This window comes from Pristiophorus japonicus, chromosome 2, assembly GCF_044704955.1.
Source record: "Pristiophorus japonicus isolate sPriJap1 chromosome 2, sPriJap1.hap1, whole genome shotgun sequence".
Taxonomy (NCBI): Eukaryota; Metazoa; Chordata; class Chondrichthyes; family Pristiophoridae; genus Pristiophorus; species Pristiophorus japonicus.
The window spans coordinates 281,663,625-281,686,961 of NC_091978.1; the positions used below are offsets into that span (position 1 = coordinate 281,663,625).

The following is a 23,337-nucleotide window of genomic DNA, read 5'->3' on the forward strand; positions in this document are numbered from 1 at the left end:
GACTTCTGCTGGACAGTGTATATATGTGTTGGACATTAAGAGAGGTCAAGATAAGCTAAATATCCAGCTGACAATCCATGACTAGGCTCACATATGAAAAATGTCCACTTAGGTGAGGTCTTGTTTTACTATCTTTTACTATAGTAACATTTAATTTATATTTCCAAAATATTACTAAAATTTTAAAATTGTGGAAATAAAGCAAATATGAAATTCTCTTTTTTAAAAACGCAAGTCATTCCTGTTATATATGTAAACCTGTAAATACTATGTTTAACCACCAGAGGGCTCATCCCCTGGAGTCCCAAGGGACCCCACAATCCCTTGGGAGCACCTGTACATAAGGAGGCCTCACAGGCTGGAGAGGCACTCTGGAGACCTGTAACAAAGGACTACGGTCATACATTACTTTAAGCTTACAATATCTGGTCAGATTCTTTATTCAAGACATAACAACTGGCGACGAGATACAGATGACGAACCCCACTGCAACAATGCAGAGAACCATGCGCATCCTGGAGAAATTTTCGGAGGGAGATGATTGGGAAACCTTCATGGAGCGACTCGACCAATACTTCATGGCCAACGAGCTGGAAGGAGAAGCGAACACTGCCAAACGAAAGGCAATCCTCCTCACAGTTTGCGGGGCACCAACATATGGCCTCATGAAAAATCTGCTCGCTCCAGCGAAACCCACAGAGAAGTCGTACGATGATTTGTGCACACTGGTTCAAGAGCATCTAAACCCGAAGGAAAGCGTTCCGATGGCGAGGTACCGATTCTTAACGTACAAGAGGTCTGAAGGTCAGGAAGTGGCAAGCTATGTGGACATTGCAAATTTGAAGGATACTTGGAACACAGGCTCAGGGACTTTTTTGTACTTGGCATTGGCCATGAAGTAATACTTCGCAAACTTCTGACTGTAGAGATGCCAACCTTGAGTAAAGCCACAGCGATAGCCCAGGCGTTCATCACCACCAGTGATAATACCAAACAAATCTCTCAGCACCGAGTGCTGCTGCAAGTACTGTGAACAAAGTAACGTTGTTTTCGAATCGTAGTGTACAGGGCAGGACTCACATGCCTGCAGCTGCACATCCGCAGATGTCTCAGAGTCCACCATCAAGGGTGGTGAATGCAAGGCCATTAACACCTTGTTTGCGCTGTGGGGGTGATCATTGATTCCATTCATGCCGCTTCAAAGGATACGCTTGCAACGGCTGTGGAACCATGGGACACCTGCAAAGTATGTGCAGGCAAGCTGCAAACCACCATGTTGCAGAGGAGGACAGATCCACAGTGGATCACGATGAACCAGAGCCTCAGGCTGAGGAGGCAGAGATATATGGGGTGCACACATTTACGATAAAGTGTCCCCCGATAATGCTGAAGGTTGAATTAAATGGACTCCCGGTGTCAATGGAGCTGGACGTGGGCACGAGCCAGTCCATAATGAGCAAAAAAACTTTCGATAAATTGTGGTGCAGCAAGGCCTCAAGGCCAGTCCTGACTCCCCTTCGTACTAAACTGAGAACATACACAAAAGAACGGATTCCCGTAATTGGCAGTGCTACCATAAAGGTCTCCTATGATGGAGTGGTGCATAAATTACCACTCTGGATGGTACCAGGTGATGGCCCCACGCTGTTCGGCAGGAGCTGGCTGGGAAAGATACACTGGAACTGGGACGACATCCGAGCGCTCTCATCCGTCGACGAACCTCATGTGCCCAGGTCCTAAACGAGTTCCCCTCGCTGTTCGAACCGGGCATCGGGAAGTTCCAAGGAGCAAAAGTGCAGATCCACGGATTCCGGGGGCATGACCCATCCATCACAAGGCGAGAGTGGTACCGTACATGATGAGAGAGAAGATGGAGATCGAGCTGGACAGGCTGCAACGAGAGGGCATCATTTCGCCGATCGAATTCAATGAGTGGGTCAGTCCGACTGTTCCAATCCTCAAGGAAGATGGTACCGTCAGAATCTGTGGTGATTACAAAGTAACTATCAATCATTTCTCCCTGCAGGATCAATACCCGCTACCAAAGGCAGACGACCTATTTGCGACGCTGGCGGGAAGAAAAACGTTCACGAAGCTCGGCGTACATCATGCAGGAGCTGGAGGAATCATTGAAGGGCCTCACCTGCATCAACACGCACAAAGGTCTCTTCATTTCCAACAGATGACAGTTTGGGATTCGATCAGCCGCGGCGATATTCCAGAGGAACATGGAAAACTTGCTGAAGTTGGTCCCGCACACCGTGGTCTTACAGGACGACATCTTGGTTACAGGTCGGGACACCGTCGAGCACCTGCAGAACCTGGAGGAGGTTCTTAGTCGGCTTAAACGTGTGGGGCTCAGGCTAAAACGCTCGAAGTGCATTCTCCTGGCGCCTGAAGTGGAGTTCCTGGGGAGAAGAATCGTGGCGGACGGCATCAGGCCTATCGGTTTGAAGACGGAGGTAATCAAGAACGCACCGAGACCACAGAATGTGACGGAGCTGCGGTCGTTTCTAGGACTCCTGAACTACTTTGATAACTTCTTACCGGGTCTTAGCACACTTAGAACCACTGCACTCTTTACTGTGTAAAGGAGATGAATGGATATGGGGTAAAAGGCAAGAAAATGCCTTTGAGAAAGCTAGGAAACTGTTATGCTCAAACAAATTGCTTGTGTTGTATGATCCATGTAAGCGTTTGGTACTAGCATGTGATGCGTCGTCATATGGTGTCGGGTGTGTATTGCAACAAGCTAATGAATCTGGGAAATTGCAACCGGTTGCTTATGCATCTAGAAGTCTGTCTAAGGCCGAGAGGGCCTACAGTATGATCGAAAAAGAAGCGTTAGCGTGTATTTATGGGGTAAAGAAAATGCATCAATATCTGTTTGGGCTCAAATTTGAATTGGAAACCGACCATAAGCCACTTATATCCCTCTTTTCTGAAAGTAAGGGGATAAATACGAATGCATCGGCCTGCATCCAGAGATGGGCGCTCACGTTGTCCGCATACAACTATGCCATCTGCCACAGGCCAGGCACAGAAAACTGTGCCGATGCTCTCAGTAGGCTGCCATTGCCAATCACGGGGTGGAGATGGCACAGCCCGCAGATTTAGTTATGGTAATGGAAGCATTCGAGAGTGAGCAATCACCTGTTACCGCCTGACAGAGTAGAACCTGGACGAACCAGGACCCCTTTCTGCCCTTAGTAAAAAACTGTGTGCTCCAGAGGAATTAGTCTAGTGTCCCGTTAGAGATGCAGGAAGAAATAAAGCCGTACCAGCGGCGCAGAGATGAAATGTCCATACAGGCAGACTGCCTCCTATGGGGTAATCGGGTAGTGGTGCCAAAAAAGGTCAGGGACACTTTCATTAGTGACCTCTACAGTATCCACCCAGGCATTGTAATGATGAAAGCGATAGCCAGATCCCATGTGTGGTGGCCCGGTATCGATGCAGACTTAAGAGTCCTGCGTGCACAAATGTAACACATGTTCACAGTTAAGCAATGCATCCAGAGAGACGCCACTAAGTTTATGGTCTTGGCCCTCCAAACCGTGATCCAGGGTCCATATTGACTATGCAGGCCCATTCTTGGGAAAAATGTTCCTTGTAGTTGTAGATGCGTACTCCAAATGGATTGAATGTGAGATAATGTCAGCAAGCACGTCCGCTGCCACCATTGAAAGCCTGCGGGCCATGTTTGCCACGCACGGCCTGCCTGATGTCCTTGTGAGTGACAATGGGCCATGCTTCACCAATACCGAGTTCAAAGAGTTCATGACCCGTAATGGGATCAAACATGTCACATCTGCCCTGTTTAAACCAATGTCCAATGGTTAGGCAGAGCGAACATGCAAACAATCAAGCAGAGCTTGAAGAGGGTAACTGAAGGCTCACTGCAGACTCGCCTATCCTGAGTCCTGCTTAGTTACCGCACAAGACCCCACTCGCTCACTGGGATTCCCCCCGCTGAACTGCTCATGAAAAGGGCACTTAAGACAAGGCTCCCGTTAGTCAACCCTGATCTACGCGAACAGGTAGAGAGCAGGCGACTTCAACAGAATACATATCATGATCGCGCAAATGCGTCACGCGAAATCGAGGTTAACGATCCTGTATTTGTGTTGAACTATGGACAAGATCCCAAGTGGCTTTCCGGCACTGTCTTGGCCAAAGAGGGGAGTAGGGTGTTTCTGGTCAAACTTTCAAATGGACTCACCTGCAGAAAACACTTGGACCAAACCAAACTCAGATTCACGGCCTATCCAGAACAACCCACAAAAGACTCTACCTTTTTCGACCCCCCAACACACACAGGTGACAACCGACCCAGCGGTTGACCACGAAGCAGAACCCATCACCTACCTGCAGCAGCCCAACAGGACTCACCACACCCAGCAGCCCAGCGAGGGCCCAACAAACGACTCACCAAAACCAGCATTTGCACCGAGATGATCAACCAGAGAAAGGAAGGCCCCAGATCGACTCACATTGTAAATAGTTACACTGTTGACTTTGGGGGGGGTGGGGAAAGAGTGTTGTTATATATGTGAACCTGTAAATACCTTGTTTAACCACCAGAGGGCTCATCCCAAGGGATCCCACAATTCCATGGGAGCACCTGTACATAAGGAGGCCTCACAGGCTGGAGAGGCACTCTGAGACCTGTAATAAAGGTCTACGGTCGCACCTTACTTGAAGCTTACAGTGTCTGGTCAGATTCTTTATTCAAGACGTAACAATTCTCAAATCTCTTAAGTTGGTTCCTGGGTAACAAATACAAGTGGCTTGGATTGTCTGAACCACAGATATTCTCTGTCTCCCTTTGGGGAAACATCTGGACAATTCCTGGCTCCACCACAGACTACAGAACAGACTTTTGGAACTTTGAATTGGGGAATAGCAGTCATGAACTGTACATTTAAGCATCAGTATTTCATCCATGTTTTGCAACAAGATTATTTACATGCAGTGCAGCATCAGTGGATACAAGAGTTAGAGACGGTGGAACTGAGGATGTGCTTCAAGGAAGAGAAATTCAATGTCTCTACAACATGCACAGATTATAAAAAGGGAAAGTCTCACTCAAGGTTGCTGTGGAGCAAGAGTGAACCAAACAGTCAAACTGAAGCTGAAAGAATGCAGATTGTTGGTGTTTTCAATGCTTCCCTTGTAAAGTTAATCAGGTTTTACTTGAGATTACAGGCCCAATTTTTAAGGAGTTGAGACCGCAGTGTATTCGGCTTCCAAATTTATAATGAATTTCCAAATCTGTCAGCAAAAAGAAAATTGTAACCTTTTCTCATCTCTGAAGAGTTTTCTGACAACATGTTGTACACCTGCACCATGAAACACAGAAACATAGAAAATAGGTGCAGGAGTAGGCCATTCGGTCCTTCGAGCCTGCACCACCATTCAATATGATCATGGCTGAGTACCCCGCTCCTGCCTTCTCTCCATATCCCCTGATCCCTTAAGCCATAAGGGCAACATCTAACTCCCTTTTGAATATATCCAACAAACTGGACTCAACAACTTTCTGTGGTAGATAATTCCACAGGTTCACAATTCTCGGGGTGAAGGAGTTTCTCCTCATCTCGGTCCTAGATGGTTTACCCCTTATCCTTAGACTGTGACCCCTGATTCTGGACTTCCCCAACATCGGGAACATTCTTCCTGCATCTAACCTGTCCAATCCCGTCAGAATTTTATATGCTTCGATGAGATCCCCTCTCATTCTTCTAAATTCCAATGAATATAAGTCTAGTCAATCCAGTCTTTCTTCATATGTCAGTCCTGCCATCCCGGGAATCAGTCTGATGAACCTTCGCTGCGCTCCCTCAATAGCAAGAATGTCCTTCCTCAGATTAGGAGACCAAAAGTGCACATAATACTCAAGGTGTGGTCTCATCAAGGCCCTATACAACTGTAGCAAGACTTCCCTGCTCCTATACTCAAATCCTCTCGCTATGCCTGCTGTACCTGCATGCCAACTTTCAATGACTGATGTACCGTGACACCCAGGTCTCATTGCACCTCCCCTTTTACTAATTTGTCATCATTCAAATCACAATCTATCTTCCTGTTTTTGCCACCAAAGTGGATAACCTCACACTTATCCACATTATACTGTATCTGCCATGTATTTGTCCACTCACCTAACCTGTCCAAGTCACCCTGCAGCCTCTTAGCATCCTCCTCACAGCTCACACTGCCACCCAGCTTAGTGTCATCTGCAAATTTGGAGATATTACATTCAATTCCTTCGTCTAAATCATATTGTAAACAGCTGGGGTCCCAGCACTGAACCTTGCGGTACCCCACTAGTCACTGCCTGCCATTCTGAAAAGGACCCGTTTATTCCCACTCTTTGCTTCCTGTCTGCCAACTGTCTATCCATGTCAATACATTACCCCCAATCCCATGAGTCTTAATTTTGCACATTAATCTCTTGTGTGGGACCTTGTCAAAAGCCTTTTGAAAGTCCAAATACACCACATCCACTGATTCTCCCTTATCCACTCTACTAGTTGCATCCTCAAAAAATTCCACAAGATTTGTCAAGCATGATTTCCCTTTCATAAATCCATGCTGACTTGGACCGATCCTGTCACTGCTTTCCAAATGCGCTGCTATTACATCTTTAATAAGAAAGAAAGACTTGCATTTGTATAGCGCCTTTCACAATCACCGCATGTCCCAATGTGCTATGTAGCTAATGAAGAAGACGACGCCTTAGATTTATATACTGCCTTTCACGACCACCGGACGTCTCAAAGTGCTTTACAGCCAATGAAGTACTTTTTAAAGTGTAGTCACTGTTGTAACGTGGGGAACGCAGCAGTCAATTTGCGCCCAGCAAGCTCCCACAAGCAGCAATGCAATAATGACCAGATAATCTGTTTTGTTATGTTGATTGAGGGATAAATATTGGCCAGTACACCAGGGATAACTCTCCTGCTCTTCTTCGAAATAGTGCCATGGGATCTTTTATGTCCACCTGAGAAAGCAGACAGGGCATCGGTTTAATGTCTCATCTAAAACATGGCACCTCCGACAGTGCAGCATTCTCTCAGCACTGCATCGGAGTGTCAGCCTAGATTTTTGTGCTCAAGTCTCTGGAGTGGGACTTGAACCCACAACCTTCTGACTCAGGTGAGAGTCCGACCCACTGAGCCACACCTGACACTGTTTCAGAATACCACTGAATGGAAATAACATTTTTCTAAAAATAGTTGTAAAATGGCACAAAGGCTAACTAGATATAGGAGCGATTATTAGGGGTTTGTAAGATGCAGATTAATCACCCATTGACAAGCACACGTTCTAGGCAAACATACACATTACTCTAGGTAATGGCCACATTTAAGTATCAGCTTGGCTCAGTGGTAGCACTTTCACCTCAGTCAAAAGGTTGTGGGTTCACTCCAGGACTTGAGCAAATACCCTATACTTTAATGCATTATTGAGTGGAGTGCTGCACTGTTGGAGATACGATCTTTTAAATGAGATGCTAAAGCGAGGCACTGTCTGCTTTCTCACGTTGCCGTAAAAGATCTTATGGTACTTTTTGAAGAGAGCAGGGAGTTCTCCCGGTATCCTCACTAACATCAATTCCTCAGTCAAAACTACTAAAATAGATGATCTGTTTTTGTCTCATTGCTGTGTGTGGGACCTAGCTATGTGCAAACTGGCCTCTATTGGCTACAAAACAACAATTACTTCAAAAATAAACTATTGGTTGTGAGCCACTTTGAGATTTCCTGAGGAAATCTTTCCCTTTATGCCATACAGATAGTTGAGATATCCTGATACACAAGGCAACACAACATATGAGGCAGGCTTGTTAGATCAGTTGGTCCTATCGTGTCTAATATTTTCTCTTTTTCATATACCATAATGCAGAATACCAAAGAATTGTAATATTTAGCAGTACCTGCTATTCAAACAGTTCAAGCTCTTGGTGTGACTCAAGAGTTTTTTGCACTAGCTTTTTAAATTTATATCCAAAATAAAAATTGTTACCAATGAGAGTACTCTTTTCCAAGAAATTCACTTTGCTATTCTGTCGTATTTATTCTTCACTTGTTTTCTAACATTTAGCTTATCTCCCTGTTCGGAATACTTTAATCTAAACACTTGGAAACTACATAGACAATGACTGTTTGAGTGTTTCATGAGCTCATTTTTGCGCAGATCGAGGTTCAAATCTGAGATGCACCTGGTCTATACTCAATGAATAGAAAGAAAGAAATGAAAGAAAGCCTTGCAATTTATATAGCACCTTTCATGATCTCAGAACATTCCAAAGCGGTTTACAACCAATTTAAGTACATTTTTTTTTAAGTGTGGTCACTGGTATAATGTAGGAAATCTAACATTGCCCACAGCAATGTCCCAAAAGCACCAATCATATAATGACCAGATAATCTGTTTGTTGATGTTGATTAAGGGATAAATATTGGCCAGGACACTGTGGGAAAACTCCCCTGCTCTTCTTTGAATAGTGCCATGGGATCTTTTACGTCTATTTGTGGGGGCAGACAGGCCCTCACTTTAACGTCTCACCCAAATGTCGGCACCTCAGACAGTACAGCATTCCCTCAGTACTGTACTGATGTGTCAGTATAGATTTTATGCTCAAGTCTATGGCATTGGAGTTGAGCCCACAACCTTCTGACTCAGAGGTGACAGTGCCAAGACTGACACCTAAACAAACTCGGAGTCATTGGATGACCTCTCCTCAATGAGGGCTGCCACCCACAACTATGACTCTCAGATGTAGACAAATGGCACCGTATTTAGTTTCCCCTTTTCTATAAGTCAACATACCTGTGAATGGAGCTCCATGTATTCTAGCAGGATTATTGGAATACATCAGGTGAACTTTTGGACCAAATGGAAAAGTTATACTATCAGAAAGTGGGGGCTCAGAGAACTTCTCAAAATCATCTTCCTCTTCTGTGGGAGTGCTGGGTTCAGATGTGTTCTGCTTCAGTAGCATTAATTCAGCAGGATTAGAGTTTAGCTTTGCAAGGAGATCATGATACTGTGAAAGGAAATCATCAGTCTCCACACTCAAGGTACGTTGGTTGGAGCACTTGGACTCTGTGTTTAATACATACAAGCTGTCTTCCTGTTTCTTTTCTCTTTGTGCAGGTTCTGAGTGCTCCATTTCTGTGCCCTGCTCAGAGCTGGCACTCTCAGCAGTTTGCTTCTCTGAAGCAGTGCTCTGCAATGTCCTATTGGCAGACCCATTGCTCATCGGTGCCTTCCAATCTGTGCTTTTCACGGGAGCTGATGTTTTGACCTTTTTAGAAATACTTTCAACATTCTCCTGAGCATCTTTTTCTGCACATAGTCTATAAACCATGACATCATCGTGGAAATCTGATTCCTCAATGTAGGAGCCTCTAATGAGCATTAATGCACTTTTCTTCATCTCCTGAATGTGCTTGGGAGGATCTGCTGGTTGTGTATCGTCCCCAGTTCCTTGCTTAGTTACAAAAGATAAATAAGGCTGCAAAGAGTCTTCATCGGACCCCGGAGACATTCCAGTGTCGTAGCTGTCATCCCATTCCAAGTCCAGTTGCATCCTTTCCCTGGTGGAATTGGCCTTCAACCTGGTCCTCCTGATGACAAAATTGTGTTGGGTTTTAGCTGATGTATTGCTGCTGGGTTTGCTGGTGTCCTCTGGCAGCACTGGGGAAATAATTTCAGCGTCTGGATTTTCACCATCGTAAGGTGCAGACCAAGTTCTGCAATTTTTCATACAGGTGGTGATGTTCACCCGAGCCTCCCACAGGTACTGCAGGTAACTGATATCCACTGGTTTTCGGAGTCTGTCCCAGTCCCCTGGGATTTGTGCACATGCCACCACTCCCTCAGAGCCTGAGACAAAATGGCATAGAAGTCAATATTATGAAGAACATCTGGTGATAAAGGGGCAGTACAATTTACATTTTTTTTTAAATCTTATTTGGATACCCCTGCACCCCCCACCCCAAATTTTCTCCATACCTTCCTGAAAGCGCTCACTTATTGTGGGCAGTACAGTTCCACAGACACCAGGCATCCTCAACCATGTGCGAGTCTAGACAATTTCCAGCATTAGACATATGTCTACAGCCAAGGGGAGTAACCCCTTCTCAGAATCTGCCAGGACTTTTCTTAAGACACATGATGTTGAGCTGACCACTAGGAGGCAAGCCAGAGCAGCCCCAGAAGACTGGCTTCTGAATCTCCTTTTAGTGGATTGAGTGCCTGGCTTCCATCTCAGCCTCTCCTTCACAGCACGATGGAGATCTGAAACCTGTTGTATAGAGAATTGGCCAGCTTAAACCTTGATATTTGCTTTTTAAACAAAATATCCATGATTCCATTCAAGTGCTGCTGATGGTCACTCAAGCTTTGTCATTCTTTTAATTTTTATTGTACGGTGATTAAAGAAGTGTTGAATGTGAGTGACAGTGTATCTTCTGCTTATACTATCTCACAAGCATGTCAAAGAAACATGTTCCTCAAATAAATGGAAGGTCTTCCATGGTACATGCTTTGGGCATTAATCACCAGCCAAAAGCAAAATACAGCGGACGCTGGAAATCTGAAATAAAAACCGATGATCCATTGAACGCAGAGGCTGGTGGGGTGAAAGATGAAGACAAGAGGAATCCTGTCGTGTTTCTGAGAGGGAGGGGAAGGGGTGAGAGCAGAGGTGCGGGAAATAGAACGGACACGGTCAAGGGCCATGTTAACCACAGTGGAGGGGAATCCTCTGTTGAGGAAAAAGGAAGACGTGTCAGAGGCAATAGTGTGAAAGGTGGCGTCGTCAGAGCAGCCTTTCAGCCTTTCACACTAGTGCCTCTGACATGTCTTCCGTTCTATTTCCGCCACCTCCAGCGTGATCCCACTACCAATCACATCTTCCCCTCCCCTCTCAGCATTCCGAAGGGACCGCTCCCTCCGCGACACCCTGGTCCATTCCGCAGTCATCCCCAGCACCTTCCGTGCAAGTGCAGGAAATGCAACACCTGCCCATTTACCTCCTCCATTCCCACTATTCAGGGCCCTAAATATTCCTTCCAGGTGAAACAGCAATTTACTTGTACTTCTTTCAATTTAGTATACTGTATTTGCTGCTCATGATGTGGTCTCCTCTACATTGGGGAGATCAAGCGCAGATTGGGTGACCGCTTTGCGGAACACCTCCGTTCAGTCCGCAAGTGTGACCCTGAGCTTTCGGTCACCTGTCACTATGGGCCCAAGTTTCAGGCCGCGCCTAGAACGGCGCAGCCCCGACCTGGACGCCCGTTTTTCGTGCCACAAAGTGCGCCTAAAAAAAACTTACAGATTCTCCGGCGCCCTGCTGGCCCACTTGAGTCAGGCGCGACGCAGCACAAGCTGTAGGGGGCAGAGCTAGGTCCCTGTGCTGAAAACAGTGCCGGGACCTCTGCACATGCGCGCTACAGTGGGCGTGCATGTACAGTAGCTCCAGGCGCCCAAAACTGTGTGGGAGGGGCCCGAAACACGCAGCCCCTAGCCCTGGCCGAATGGCCTCACTGGGGCTGCGTGCATAAGGCTGCCTCCCACACCCAGCTCCTGCTTCCTCCCGACCTGACTCGACTCCCGCTTCCTCCCGCCCCCAGACCGGACCGGACCCGACCTGACCTCCCTCTCCCTCCCTCCCTCCCCCCCTGACCCGAACCAACCCGACCTCCCTCCTCCCCCTCCCCCACCGTCCTGAACCGACCTCCCTCCCACCACCCCCCCCCCCGACCTGACCCGCGTTCCCGACCCCCCCCCCCACCCCATCTGGACCAGACCCGACCCGATCCAACCCGACCCGTGCTCCACACCCCCCCCGACCTAACCTCCCTCTCCCCCCCCCCCCACCCCGCGCTCCCGACCCCCCCCCCATCCGGACCAGACCCAACCCGACCCCCGCTCCCCCCCCATCCCCCGATCTGACCTCCCTCTCCCTCCCTCCCTCTGACCCGAACCGAACCGAACCGACCTCCCTCCGCCCCCCCGACCCGACTCGCGCTCCCGACTCCGACCCGCGCTCCCCCGGACCCGACCCGCGCTCCCGACCCAGGACCCCGGACACGACCCGACCCAACGCCACCTACCTGTAAATCTGGTGCTGGGGCCGGGCCCTGCCCGAAGTCTTGGGCCCGGCCGGGCCCATCCCGTTCAGCCTCCCCACCCCCCTCTTCTCCTTCCCCCCCTCTCCTTTCCCCCTTTCCCCTTCTCCTCTCCCCCCATTTCCCCTTCTCCTTCTCCCCCCTTTCCCCTTCCTTCCCATCCCTCCCCCTTCCCTCCCTCCCCCTCTGCCTCCCTCCTCTCCCCTCTCCCTCTACCCCCCTCCTCCCCCTCCCCTCGCTGTCAGAAATACAGACACTGACAGACAGAGAGTGAGAGACACACACAGACAGACAGAGAGATAGAGACACTGACAGAGACACACTGGGGGGGGGGGGGATTCCCAGCACGCTGTTGGAGGGTCTCGGTGCTGCAGTCGGTAAGTAGAAAATGTTTTATTTATTGATTTTAAAAAAAAATTATTTCTTACTCATTTTTTTTGATTGATTTATTGATGTTTTTATCATTTATTATTGATGATGGCTCTTTATTTGTAAAACTGAAGTGTTTAATGTTTGTAAACTTCCCTTTAAACCGCACCCCCCCTGCCCACCCCATTCCCTTCGCCTGATTTGTAACCTACGCCTGATTTTCTAAAGTGTAGACAAGGTTTTTTCAAGCGTACAAAAATCTTCACTTACTCCATTCTAAGTTAGTTTGGAGTAAGTTTGCACTGCCGAAACTTTGAAAACAGGCGTAAGTGGCCGGACACGCCCCCTTTTGAAAAAAAATTCTGTTTCAAAGTGAAACTGTTCTAACTGACTAGAACTGGAGCAAACTAAATGCCGAGAATTTGAATTTCTAAGATACTCCGTTCTACACCAGTTGCTCCAAAAAATCAGGAGCAACTGAGGCCGAAACTTGGGCCCTGTAATTCTCCAGTTATCTCCGTCCTCAGACTCCTGAATTGTTCCAATGAAGCTCAACACAAGCTCGAGGAACAGCACCTCATCTTTTGTTTAGGCACTTTACAGCCTTCTGAACTCAACATCGAGTACAACAATTTCAGAGCAGAACCTCTGCCCATCCTTGGCTCCCTTTCCTCCCCCCTCCCACAGCTTTTCTTTTCTATTTGTCTCGAATGGCTGCAGGTCATTATTCCGCCATTCACGCCCTATCTAGACTGACCTTTTTTAAATTCCTGCCATTATCATTTCAATTCGGCCCATCATCCCTTTTGTCTCTCTAATCTCTCCTGCCTTCCACTTTATCACAGACCTTTCCTTTTGTTCTTTCTTCCCCTGTCCTTTTCAGTGCATCTTAAGAATGTGTTCTTTTTGAATATACGCCAGTTCAGACGAAGGGTCGTCAATCCGAAATGTTAACTCTGTTTTTCTCTCCACAGATGCTGCCTGGCCCACTGAGATTTCCAGCATTTTCTGTTTTTATACAAGGTGGCCATTCCTGGAAGAGAAGTAGCAGTGAATTACTGCAGATGCTGGAAATCTGAAATAAACACAGAAAATGCTGGAAATACTCAGCAGGTCAGGCAGTATCTGTGGAGAGAGAAACAGAGTTAACGTTTCTGCAGTATTTTGCTTTTGTATTAGTGTTTAATTCACTGCCACTTATTTTCCACCTTGAAGAAGTTCTGCTCTTCTCTCAGACGTTAAAAATCACTTGTTAAAAACCTGTTACTTCTCTAATTTTTTCCAGTTCAGGGTCATCAACCTGAAACATTAACGCTGTCCTGTCCCACTGGCAGGACAGACCCACCTGAGCTGGCGGTACAGTGGTATACAGTTGGGGGGGAGTGACCCTGGGAGACCTCAGTATTGATTCTGGACCCCATGAAGTCTGATGGCTTCAGATCAAGCATGGGCACAGAAAGCTCCTGCTGATTACCACCTACCACTCTCCCTCAGCTGATGAATCAGTACATCTCCATGTTGAACACCATATGCAAGAAGCATTGAGGGTAGCAAGGGCACAGACTGTGCTCTGGGTGAGGGACTTCAATGTCAATCACCAAAACTACCGACAGAGCTGGCCGAGTCCTGAAGGACATAGCTGCCAGACTGGGCCTGCAGCAGGTGGTGAGAGAAACAACACGACGGAAAAGCCGACTTGACCTTGTCTTCACACTAAGGACATCCTCCATCGTGTTGTGTGGCACTACCACTGTGCTAAATGGGATAAACATAGAAACATAGAAAAGAGGTGCAGGAGTAAGCCATTCGGCCCTTCGAGCCTGCACCGCCATTCAATGAGTTCATGGCTGAACATGCAACTTCAGTACCCCATTCCTGCTTTCTCACCATACCCCTTGATCCCCCTAGTAGTAAGGACTACATCGAACTCCTTTTTAAATATATTTAGTGAATTGGCCTCAACTACTTTCTGTGGTAGAGAATTCCACAGGTTCACCACTCTCTGAGTGAAGAAGTTTCTCCTCATCTCGGTCCTAAATGGCTTACCCCTTATCCTTAGACTGTGACCCCTGGTTCTGGACTTCCCCAACATTGGGAACATTCTTCCTGCATCTAACCTATCTAAACCCATCAGGATTTTAAACGTTTCTATGAGATCCCCTCTCATTCTTCTGAACTCCAGTGAATACAAGCCCAGTTGATCCAGTCTTTCTTGATATGTCAGTCCTACCATCCCGAGAATCAGTCTGGTGAACCTTCGCTGCACTCCCTCAATAGCAAGAATGTCCTTCCTCAAGTTAGGAGATCATAACTGTACACAAAACTCCAGGTGTGGCCTCACCAAGACCCTGTACAACTGTAGTAACACCTCCCTGCCCCTGTACTCAAATCCCCTCGCTATGAAGGCCAATATGCCATTTGCTTTCTTAACCGCCTGCTATACCTGCATGCCATCCTTCAATGACTGATGTACCATGACACCCAGGTCTCGTTGCACTCCCCTTTTCCTAATCTGTCACCATTCAGATAATAGTCTGTCTCTCTGTTTTTACCACCAAAGTGGATAACCTCACATTTATCCACATTATACTTCATCTGCCATGCATTTGCCCACTCACCTAACCTATCCAAGTCACTCTGCAGCCTCATAGCATCCTCCTCGCAGCTCACACTGCCACCCAACTTAGTGTCATCCGCAAATTTGGAGATACTACATTTAATCTCCTCGTCTAAATCATTAATGTACAATGTAAACAGTTGGGGCCCCAGTACAGAACCTTGCGGTACCCCACTAGTCACTGCCTGCCATTCTGAAAAGTAGCCATTTACTCCTACTCTTTGCTTCCTGTCTGCCAACCAGTTCTCGATCCACGTCAGCACATTACTCCCAATCCCATGTGCTTTAACTTTACACATTAATCTCTTGTGTGGGACCTTGTCGAAAGCCTTCTGAAAGTCCAAATACACCGCATCAACTGGTTCTCTCTTGTCCACTCTATTGGAAACATCCTCAAAAAATTCCAGAAGATTTGTCAAGCATGATTTCCCTTTCACAAATCCATGCTGACTTGGACCTATCATGTCACCTCTTTCCAAATGCGCTGCTATGACATCCTTAATAATTGATTCCATCATTTTATCCACTACCGATGTCAGGTTGACCGGTCTATAATTCCGAGTTTTCTCTCTCCCTCCTTTTTTAAAAAGTGGGGTTACATTGGCTACCCTCCACTCCATAGGAACATATCTAGCAGCTCAAAACTGGGCATCCATGAGGCGCCGTGGGCCATCAGCAGGACCAGAATTGTATTCCACCACAATCTGTAACCTCATGGCCCAGGATATCCCTCACTCTACCATTACCATCAAGCCAGGGGACCAACCCTGGTTCAATGAGTGCAGAAGAGCATGCCTGGAGCAGCACCAGGTGTACCTAAAAATGAGATACCAACCTGGGGAAGCTGCATCACAGGGCCACATGCATGCTAAACATCGGAAGCAGCAAGCTATAAACAGAGCCAAGCGATTCCACAATCAATGGATCAGATCAAAGCTCCGCAGTCCTGCCACATCCAGTGGTGAATGGTGGTGGACAATTAAATAGCTAACGGGAGGAGGAGGCTCCATGAATACCCCCATCCTCAATGATGGCGGAGCCCAGCATGCAAGTGCAAAAGACAAGGCTAAAGCGTTTGTAACCATCTTCAGCCAGAAGTACTGAGTGGATGATCTATATTGCCCCCTCCTGAGGTCCTTCCATCACAGAAGCCAATCTTCAACCAATCCAATTAATTCCACGTGATATCAAGAAACGGCTGAGCGCACTGGATACAGCAAAGGCTATGGGTCCCGACAACATCACAGCTGTCGTGCAGAAGACTTGTACTCCAGAACTAGTTGCGCCTCTAGCCAAACTGTTCCAGTACAGCTACAGTGGCATCCAGCTGACAATGTGGAAAACTGCCCAGGTATGTCCTGTCCACAAAATACAATCTGGCCAATTACTGCCCCATCAGTCTACTCTTAATTTTATCAGAGAAGTGACGGTAGGTGTCATCGACTGTGCTATCAAGCAGCATTTACTCACCAATAACCTGCTCACCGATGCTCAGTTTGGGTTCTGCCAGGACCAGCTGGCTCCAGACCTCATTACAGCCTTGGTCCAAACATGGACAAAAGAGCTGAATTCCAGAAGCGAGGTGAGAGGGACTGCCCTTAACATCAAGACAGCATTTGACCAAGTGTGGCATAAAGGAGCCCTAGTAAAACTGAGGTCAATGGGAATCATGGGGGAAAGCTCTCCACTGCCTAGTGTCATACCTAGCACAAAGGAAGATTGTTGTGGTTGTTGGAGGTCATTCATCCCAGCCCCAGGACATCGCTGCTGGAGTTCCTCAGGGAAGTGTCCTAGGCCCAACCATCTTCAGCTGCTTCATCAATGACCTTCCCTCCATCATAAGGTCAAAAGTGGGGATGTTCTCTGATGATTGCAGTGTGCAGTGTCATTCACAACTCCTCAGAATAAGAAATAGTCCATGCCCCCATGCAGCAAGACTTGGACGACATTCAGGCTTGGGCTGATAAGTGGCAAGTAACATTCAGGCCACACAAGTGCCAGACAATGACCATCTCCAACAAGCAAGAGTCTAACCACTTCTCCTTGACATTCAATGGCATTACCATCACCAAATCCCCCACCATCAACATCCTGGGGGTCACCATTGACCAGAAACTTAACTGGACCAGCCACATAAATACTGTGGCAACAAGACCGGGTCAGAGGCTGGGTATTCTGCAGCGAGTGTCTCACCTCCTGACTCCCCAAAGCCTTTCCACCATCTACAAGGCACAAGTCAGGAGGTGATGGAATACTCTTCACCTGCCTGGATGAGTGCAGCCCCAAAAACACTCAAGAAGCTCAACACCATCCAGAACAAAGCACCCCGCTTGATTGGCACCCCATCTACCACCGACAACATTCACTCGGTCCACCACTGGCTCACTGTGGCAATCCACGTCTGGACCGGAGTTAAACAGGGCTGCGTCATCGCCCCAACCCTCATCTCAATCTTCCTCACTGCCATGTTCCACTTCACAGTCAACTACAGAACCAGTGGGAACCGGTTCAACCTTCGCCATCTCCAGGCCAGGTCCAAGACCACCTCAACCTCTGTTGTCGAGCTACAGTTCGTGGACGATGCCTGTGTCTGCGCACATACAGAGGCTGAACTCCAGGACATAGTTGATGTATTTACTGAGGTGGACGAAAGCATGGGCCGTACGCTAAACATCAGTCAGACAAAGGTCCTCCACCAGCCTGTCCTCGCTGCACAGCACTGCTTCCCCCAGTCATCAAGATCCACGGCGCGGCCCTGGACAATGTGGACCATTTCCCATACCTCGGGAGCCTCTTATCAACAAGAGCAGACATTGATGACGAGATTCAACACCGCCTCCAGTGCACCAGTGCAGCCTTCGGCCACCTGAGGAAAAGAGTGTTCAAAGACCAGGCCCTCAAATCTGCCACCAAGCTCATGATCCACAGGGCTGTAGTAATACCCACTCTCCTGTATGGCTCACAGACATGGACCATGTACAGTAGACACCTCAAGTCACTGGAGAAATAGCACCAACGATGTCTCCGCAAGATCCTACAAATCCCCTGGGAGGACAGATGCACCAACATTAGCGTCCTCGACCAGGCCAACATCCCCAGAATTGAAGCACTGGCCACAGTTGATCAGCTCCACTGGGCAGGCCACATGTCCACATGCCAGACACGAGACTGCCAAAGCAAGCGCTCTACTCGGAACGAGCCAATGGTGGGCAGAGGAAACATTACAAGGACACCCTCAAAGCCTCTCTGATAAAGTGCAACATCCCCACTGACACCTGGGAGTCCCTGGCCAAAGACCGCCCTAAATGGAGGAAGTGCATCCGGGTGGGCGCTGAGCACCTCGAGTATCATCGCCGAGAGCATAGAAACATAGAAAATAGGTGCAGGAGTAGGCCATTCAGCCCTTCGAGCCTGCACCGCCATTCAATAAGATCATGGCTGATCATTCCCTCAGTACCCCTTTTCTGCTTTCTCTCCATACCCCTTGATCTCTTTAGCCGTAAGGGCCATATCTAACTCCCTCTTGAATATATCCAATGAACTGGCATCAACAACTCTCTGCAGCAGGGAATTCCACAGGTTAACAACTCTCTGAGTGAAGAAGTTTCTCCTCATCTCAGTCCTAAATGGCTTACCCCTTATCCTAAGGCAATGTCCCCTGGTTCTGGAATTCCCCAACATCGGGAACATCCTTCCCGCATCTAACCTGTCCAGTACCGTCAGAATCTTATACGTTTCTATGAGATCCCCTCTCATCCTTTTAAACTCCAGTGAATAAAGGCCCAGCTGATCCAGTCTCTCCTCAGTCAGTCCAGCCATTCCTGGAATCAATCTGGTGAACCTTCGCTGCACTCCCTCAATAGCAAGAATGTCCTTCCTCAGATTAGGAGACCAAAACTGAACACAATATTCCAGGTGAAGCCTCACCAAGGCCCTGTACAACTGCAGTAAGACCTCCCTGCTCATATACTCAAATCCCCTAGCAATGAAGGCCAACATACCATTTGCCTTCGTCACCGCCTGCTGTACCTGCATGCCAACTTTCAATGACTGATGAACCATGACACCCAGGTCTCGATGCACCTCCCCTTTTCCTAATCTGCCGCCATTTAGATAATATTCTGCCTTCTTGTTTTTGCCCCCAAAATGGATAACCTCACATTTATCCACATTATACTGCATCTGTCATGCATTTGCCCACTCACCTAACCTGTCCAAGTCACCCTGCAGCCTCTTAGCGTCCTCCTCGCAGCTCACACCACCACCCAGTTTAGTGTCATCTGCAAATTTGGAGATTTAACACTCAATTCCTTCATCTAAATCGTTAATGTATATTGTAAAGACCTGGGGTCCCAGCACTGAGCCCTGCGGCACTCCACCAGTCACTGCCTGCCATTCTGAAAAGGACCCGTTTACCCGACTCTCTGCTTCCTGTCTGCCAACCAGTTCTTACCCCTGGTTCTGGATTTCCCCAACATCGGGAACATTCTTCCTGCATATAACCTGTCCAATCCCGTCGGAATTTTATGTTTCTATGAGATCCCCTCTCATTTTTCTAAATTCCAGTGAATATAAGCCGAGTCGATCCAGTCTTTCTTTATATTTCAGTACTGCAATCCCGGGAATCAGTCTGGTGAACCTTCGCTGCACTCCCTCAATAGCAAGAATGTCCTTCCTCAGATTAGGAGACCAAAACTGTACACAATATTCAAGGTGTGGCCTCACCAAGGCCCTGTACAACTGCAGTAAGACCTCCCTGCTCCTATACTCAAATCTCTCACTATGAAAGCCAACATGTCATTTGCCTTCTTCCCTGCCTGCATACCAATTTTCAATGACTGATGTACCATGATACCCAGGTCTCGTTGCACCTCCCCTTTTCCTAATCTGTCACCATTCAGATAATATTCTGCCATCCTGTTTTTGCCACCAAAGTGGATAACCTCACATTTATCTACATTATACTGCATCTGCCATGCATTTGCCCACTCACCTAACCTGTCCAATTCACCCTGCAGCCTCTTAGCATCCTCCTCACAGCTCACACTGCAAACTTGGAGATATTACATTCAATTCCTTAGTCCAAATCATTAATGTATATTGTAAATAGCTGGTGTCCCAGCACTGAACCTTGCAGTACCCCACTAGTCACTGCCTGCCATTCTGAAAAGGACCCTTTTATTCTGACTCTTGGCTTCCTGTTTACCAACCAGTTCTCTATCCACATCAATACATTACCCCAATATCATGTGCTTTAATTCTGCACACTAATTTCTTGTGTGGGACCTTGTCAAAAGCGTTTTGAAAATCCAAATACACCATATCCACTGGTTCTCCCTTGTCCACTCTACTAGTTACATCCTCAAAAAGTTCTAGAAGATTTGTCAAGCATGATTTCCCTTTCATGAATCCCCCCATGCTGACTTGGACGGATCTGTCACTGCTTTCCAAATGCGCTGCTATTACATCTTTAATAATTGATTCCAAAATTTTCCCCACTTCTGATGTCAGACTAACTGGTCTATAATTCCCTGTTTTCTCTCTCCCTCCTTTTTTAAAAAGCGGGGTTACATTAGCTACCCTCCAATCCAGAGAACTGATCCAGAGTCTATAGAATGTTGGAAAATGACCACCTATGCATCCACTATTTCTAGGGTCACTTCCTTGAGTACTTTGGGATGCAGACTATCAGGCCCTGGGGATTTATTGGCCTTCAATCCATTCCCAAACACAATTTCCTGACTAATAAGGATATCCTTCAGTTCCTCCTTCTCATTAGACCCTCGGTCCTCTAGTATTTCCGGAAGGTTATTTGTGTCTTCCTTAGTGAAGACAGAACCAAAGTATTTGTTCAATTGGTCTGCCATTTCTTTGTTCCCCATTATAAATTCACCTGATTCTGACTGCAAGGGACCTACATTTGTCTTCACTAATCTTTTTCTCTTCACAAAACTATAGAAGCTTTTGCAGTCAGTTTTTATGTTCCCTGCAAACTTATTCTCATACTCTATTTTCCCCCTCCTAATTAAACTCTTTGACCTCCTCTGCTGAATTCTAAATTTCTCCCAGTCCTCAGGTTTGCTGCTTTTTCTAGCCAATTTATATGCCTCTTCCTTGGATTTAACACTATCCCTAATTTCCCTTGTTAGACACTGTTGAGCCACCTTCCCTGTTTTTATGCCAGACAGAGATGTACAATTGTTGAAGTGCATCCATGTGATCTTTAAATATCTGCCATTGCCTATCCACCATTAACCCTTTAAGTATCATTCGCCAGTCGTTCATAGCCAATTCACGTCTCATACCTTCGAAGTTACCTTTTTTAAAGTTCAGGACCCTAGTCTCTGAATTAACTGTGTCACTCTCCATCTTAATGAAGAATTCTACCATATTATGGTCACTCTTCCCCAAGGGGCCTCGCACAACAAGATTGCTAATTAATCCTCTCTCATTACACAACACCCAGTCTAGGATGGCCAGCTCTCTAGTTGGTTCCTCGACATATTGGTCGAGAAAACCATCCTTTATACACTCCAGGAAATCCTCCTTTACCGTATTGTTACTAGTTTGGTTAGCCCAATCTATATGTAGATTAAAGTCACCCATGATAACTGCTGTACCTTTATTGCACTATTATTTATCCCTAATTTCCTGTTTGATGCCATCCCCAATCTCACTACCACTGTTTGGTGGTCTGTACACAAGTCCCACTAGCATTTTCTGCCCTTTGGTGTTCCGCGGCTCTACCCATACAGATTCCACATCATCCAAGCTAATGTCCTTCCTTACTATTGCGTTAATCTCCTCTTTAACCAGCAACGCTACCCTATCTCCTTTTCCTTTCTGTCTATCCTTCCTGAGTATTGTTGAATATCCCTGGATGTTGAGTTCCCAGCCTTGGTCACCCTGGAGCCATGTCTCCATAATCCCAATATATCATATCCGTTAACAGCTATCTGAGCAGTTAATTCATCCACCTTATTACGAATGCTCCTCGCATTGAGACACAGAGCCTTCAGGCTTGTTTTTTTTAACACTCTTTGTCCTTTTAGAATTATGTTGTAATGTGGCCCTTTTTGATTTTTGCCTCTGATTTCTCTGCCCTCCACCTTTCCTTATCTCCTTTCTACCTTTTGCTTCTGCCCCCATTTTACTGCCCTCTGTCTCCCTGCATAGATTCCCATCCCCCTGCCATATTAGTTTAAACCCGCCCCAACAGCACTAGCAAACACTCCCCCTAGGACATTGGTTCCGGTCCTGCCCAGGTGCAGACCATCCAGTTTGCACTAGTCTCACCTCCCCCAGAACCGGTTCCAATGTCCCAGAAATTTGAATTCCTCCCTCCTGCACCACTCCTCAAGCCATTTATTCATCTTAGCTATCCTGCTATTTCTACTTTGATTAGCACGTGGCACTGGTAGCAATCCTGAGATTGCTACTTTTGAGGTCCTACTTTTTAATTTAACTCCTAGCTCCCTAGATACAGCTTGTAGGACCTCATCCCGTTTTTTACCTATATCGTTGGTACCTATATGCACCACGACAACTGGCTGTTCACCCTCCCCCTCCAGAATGCCCTGCAGCCTCAAGAAGGTGGCTCACCACCTTCTCCTATTAGAGACCATGAGGGAAATCGGTGTGTGGAGGCGGTAGATGTGGGTATGGTTCTTAATGAATACATTGCGTCTGTTTTCACAAAGGAAAAGGACAATTCAGATACTGCTATCGAGGAGGAGTGTAAAATTCTGGATGAAATAGACATAGTGAGAGAGGAGGTATTAAGGGGTTTAGCAGCTTTGAAAGTGGATAAGTCCCCAAGCCTGGATGAAATGCATCCCAGGCTGTTGAGCGAAGCGAAAAAAGAAATAGCAGAGGCTTTAACCATCATTTTTCAGGCCTCTTTGGATTTAGGCATGGTGCCAGAGGACTGGAGGACTGCTTGTTTCAGAAGGGAGAAAGGGATAGGCCGAATAATTACAGGCCTGTCAACCTAACCTCAGTGGTGGGAAAATTATTGGAAAAAATCCTGAAGGACAGGATAAATCTCCTGAGAGATGCAAAAAAAAAACAGATAAAAACCCAGGCCAATTGGGGGAAAAAAAGTCTGGGGTGAACTGTAAAATGTTCCGATACATGGGGTATCGCAGTTGCGTGAGGCGGACTGGTTGGGCCGGATGCTCTTTACCTGTCCGTCATTGTTCATAG

At 47.0% G+C, this 23,337-nt stretch overlaps 1 protein-coding gene across 1 annotated transcript in view; it reads right to left on the reverse strand.

Moving 5' to 3' along the window:
- The window catches only part of fhip1aa (FHF complex subunit HOOK interacting protein 1Aa), a 288,301-nt gene that overhangs the window by 24,113 nt on the left and 240,851 nt on the right, over positions 1-23,337 (reverse strand). Inside the window, exon 10 of the mRNA XM_070871447.1 lies at positions 8,836-9,894. Within this exon, the coding sequence (XP_070727548.1) occupies positions 8,836-9,894 (1,059 nt within the window). The remainder of the gene's footprint in view (positions 1-8,835; positions 9,895-23,337) is intronic.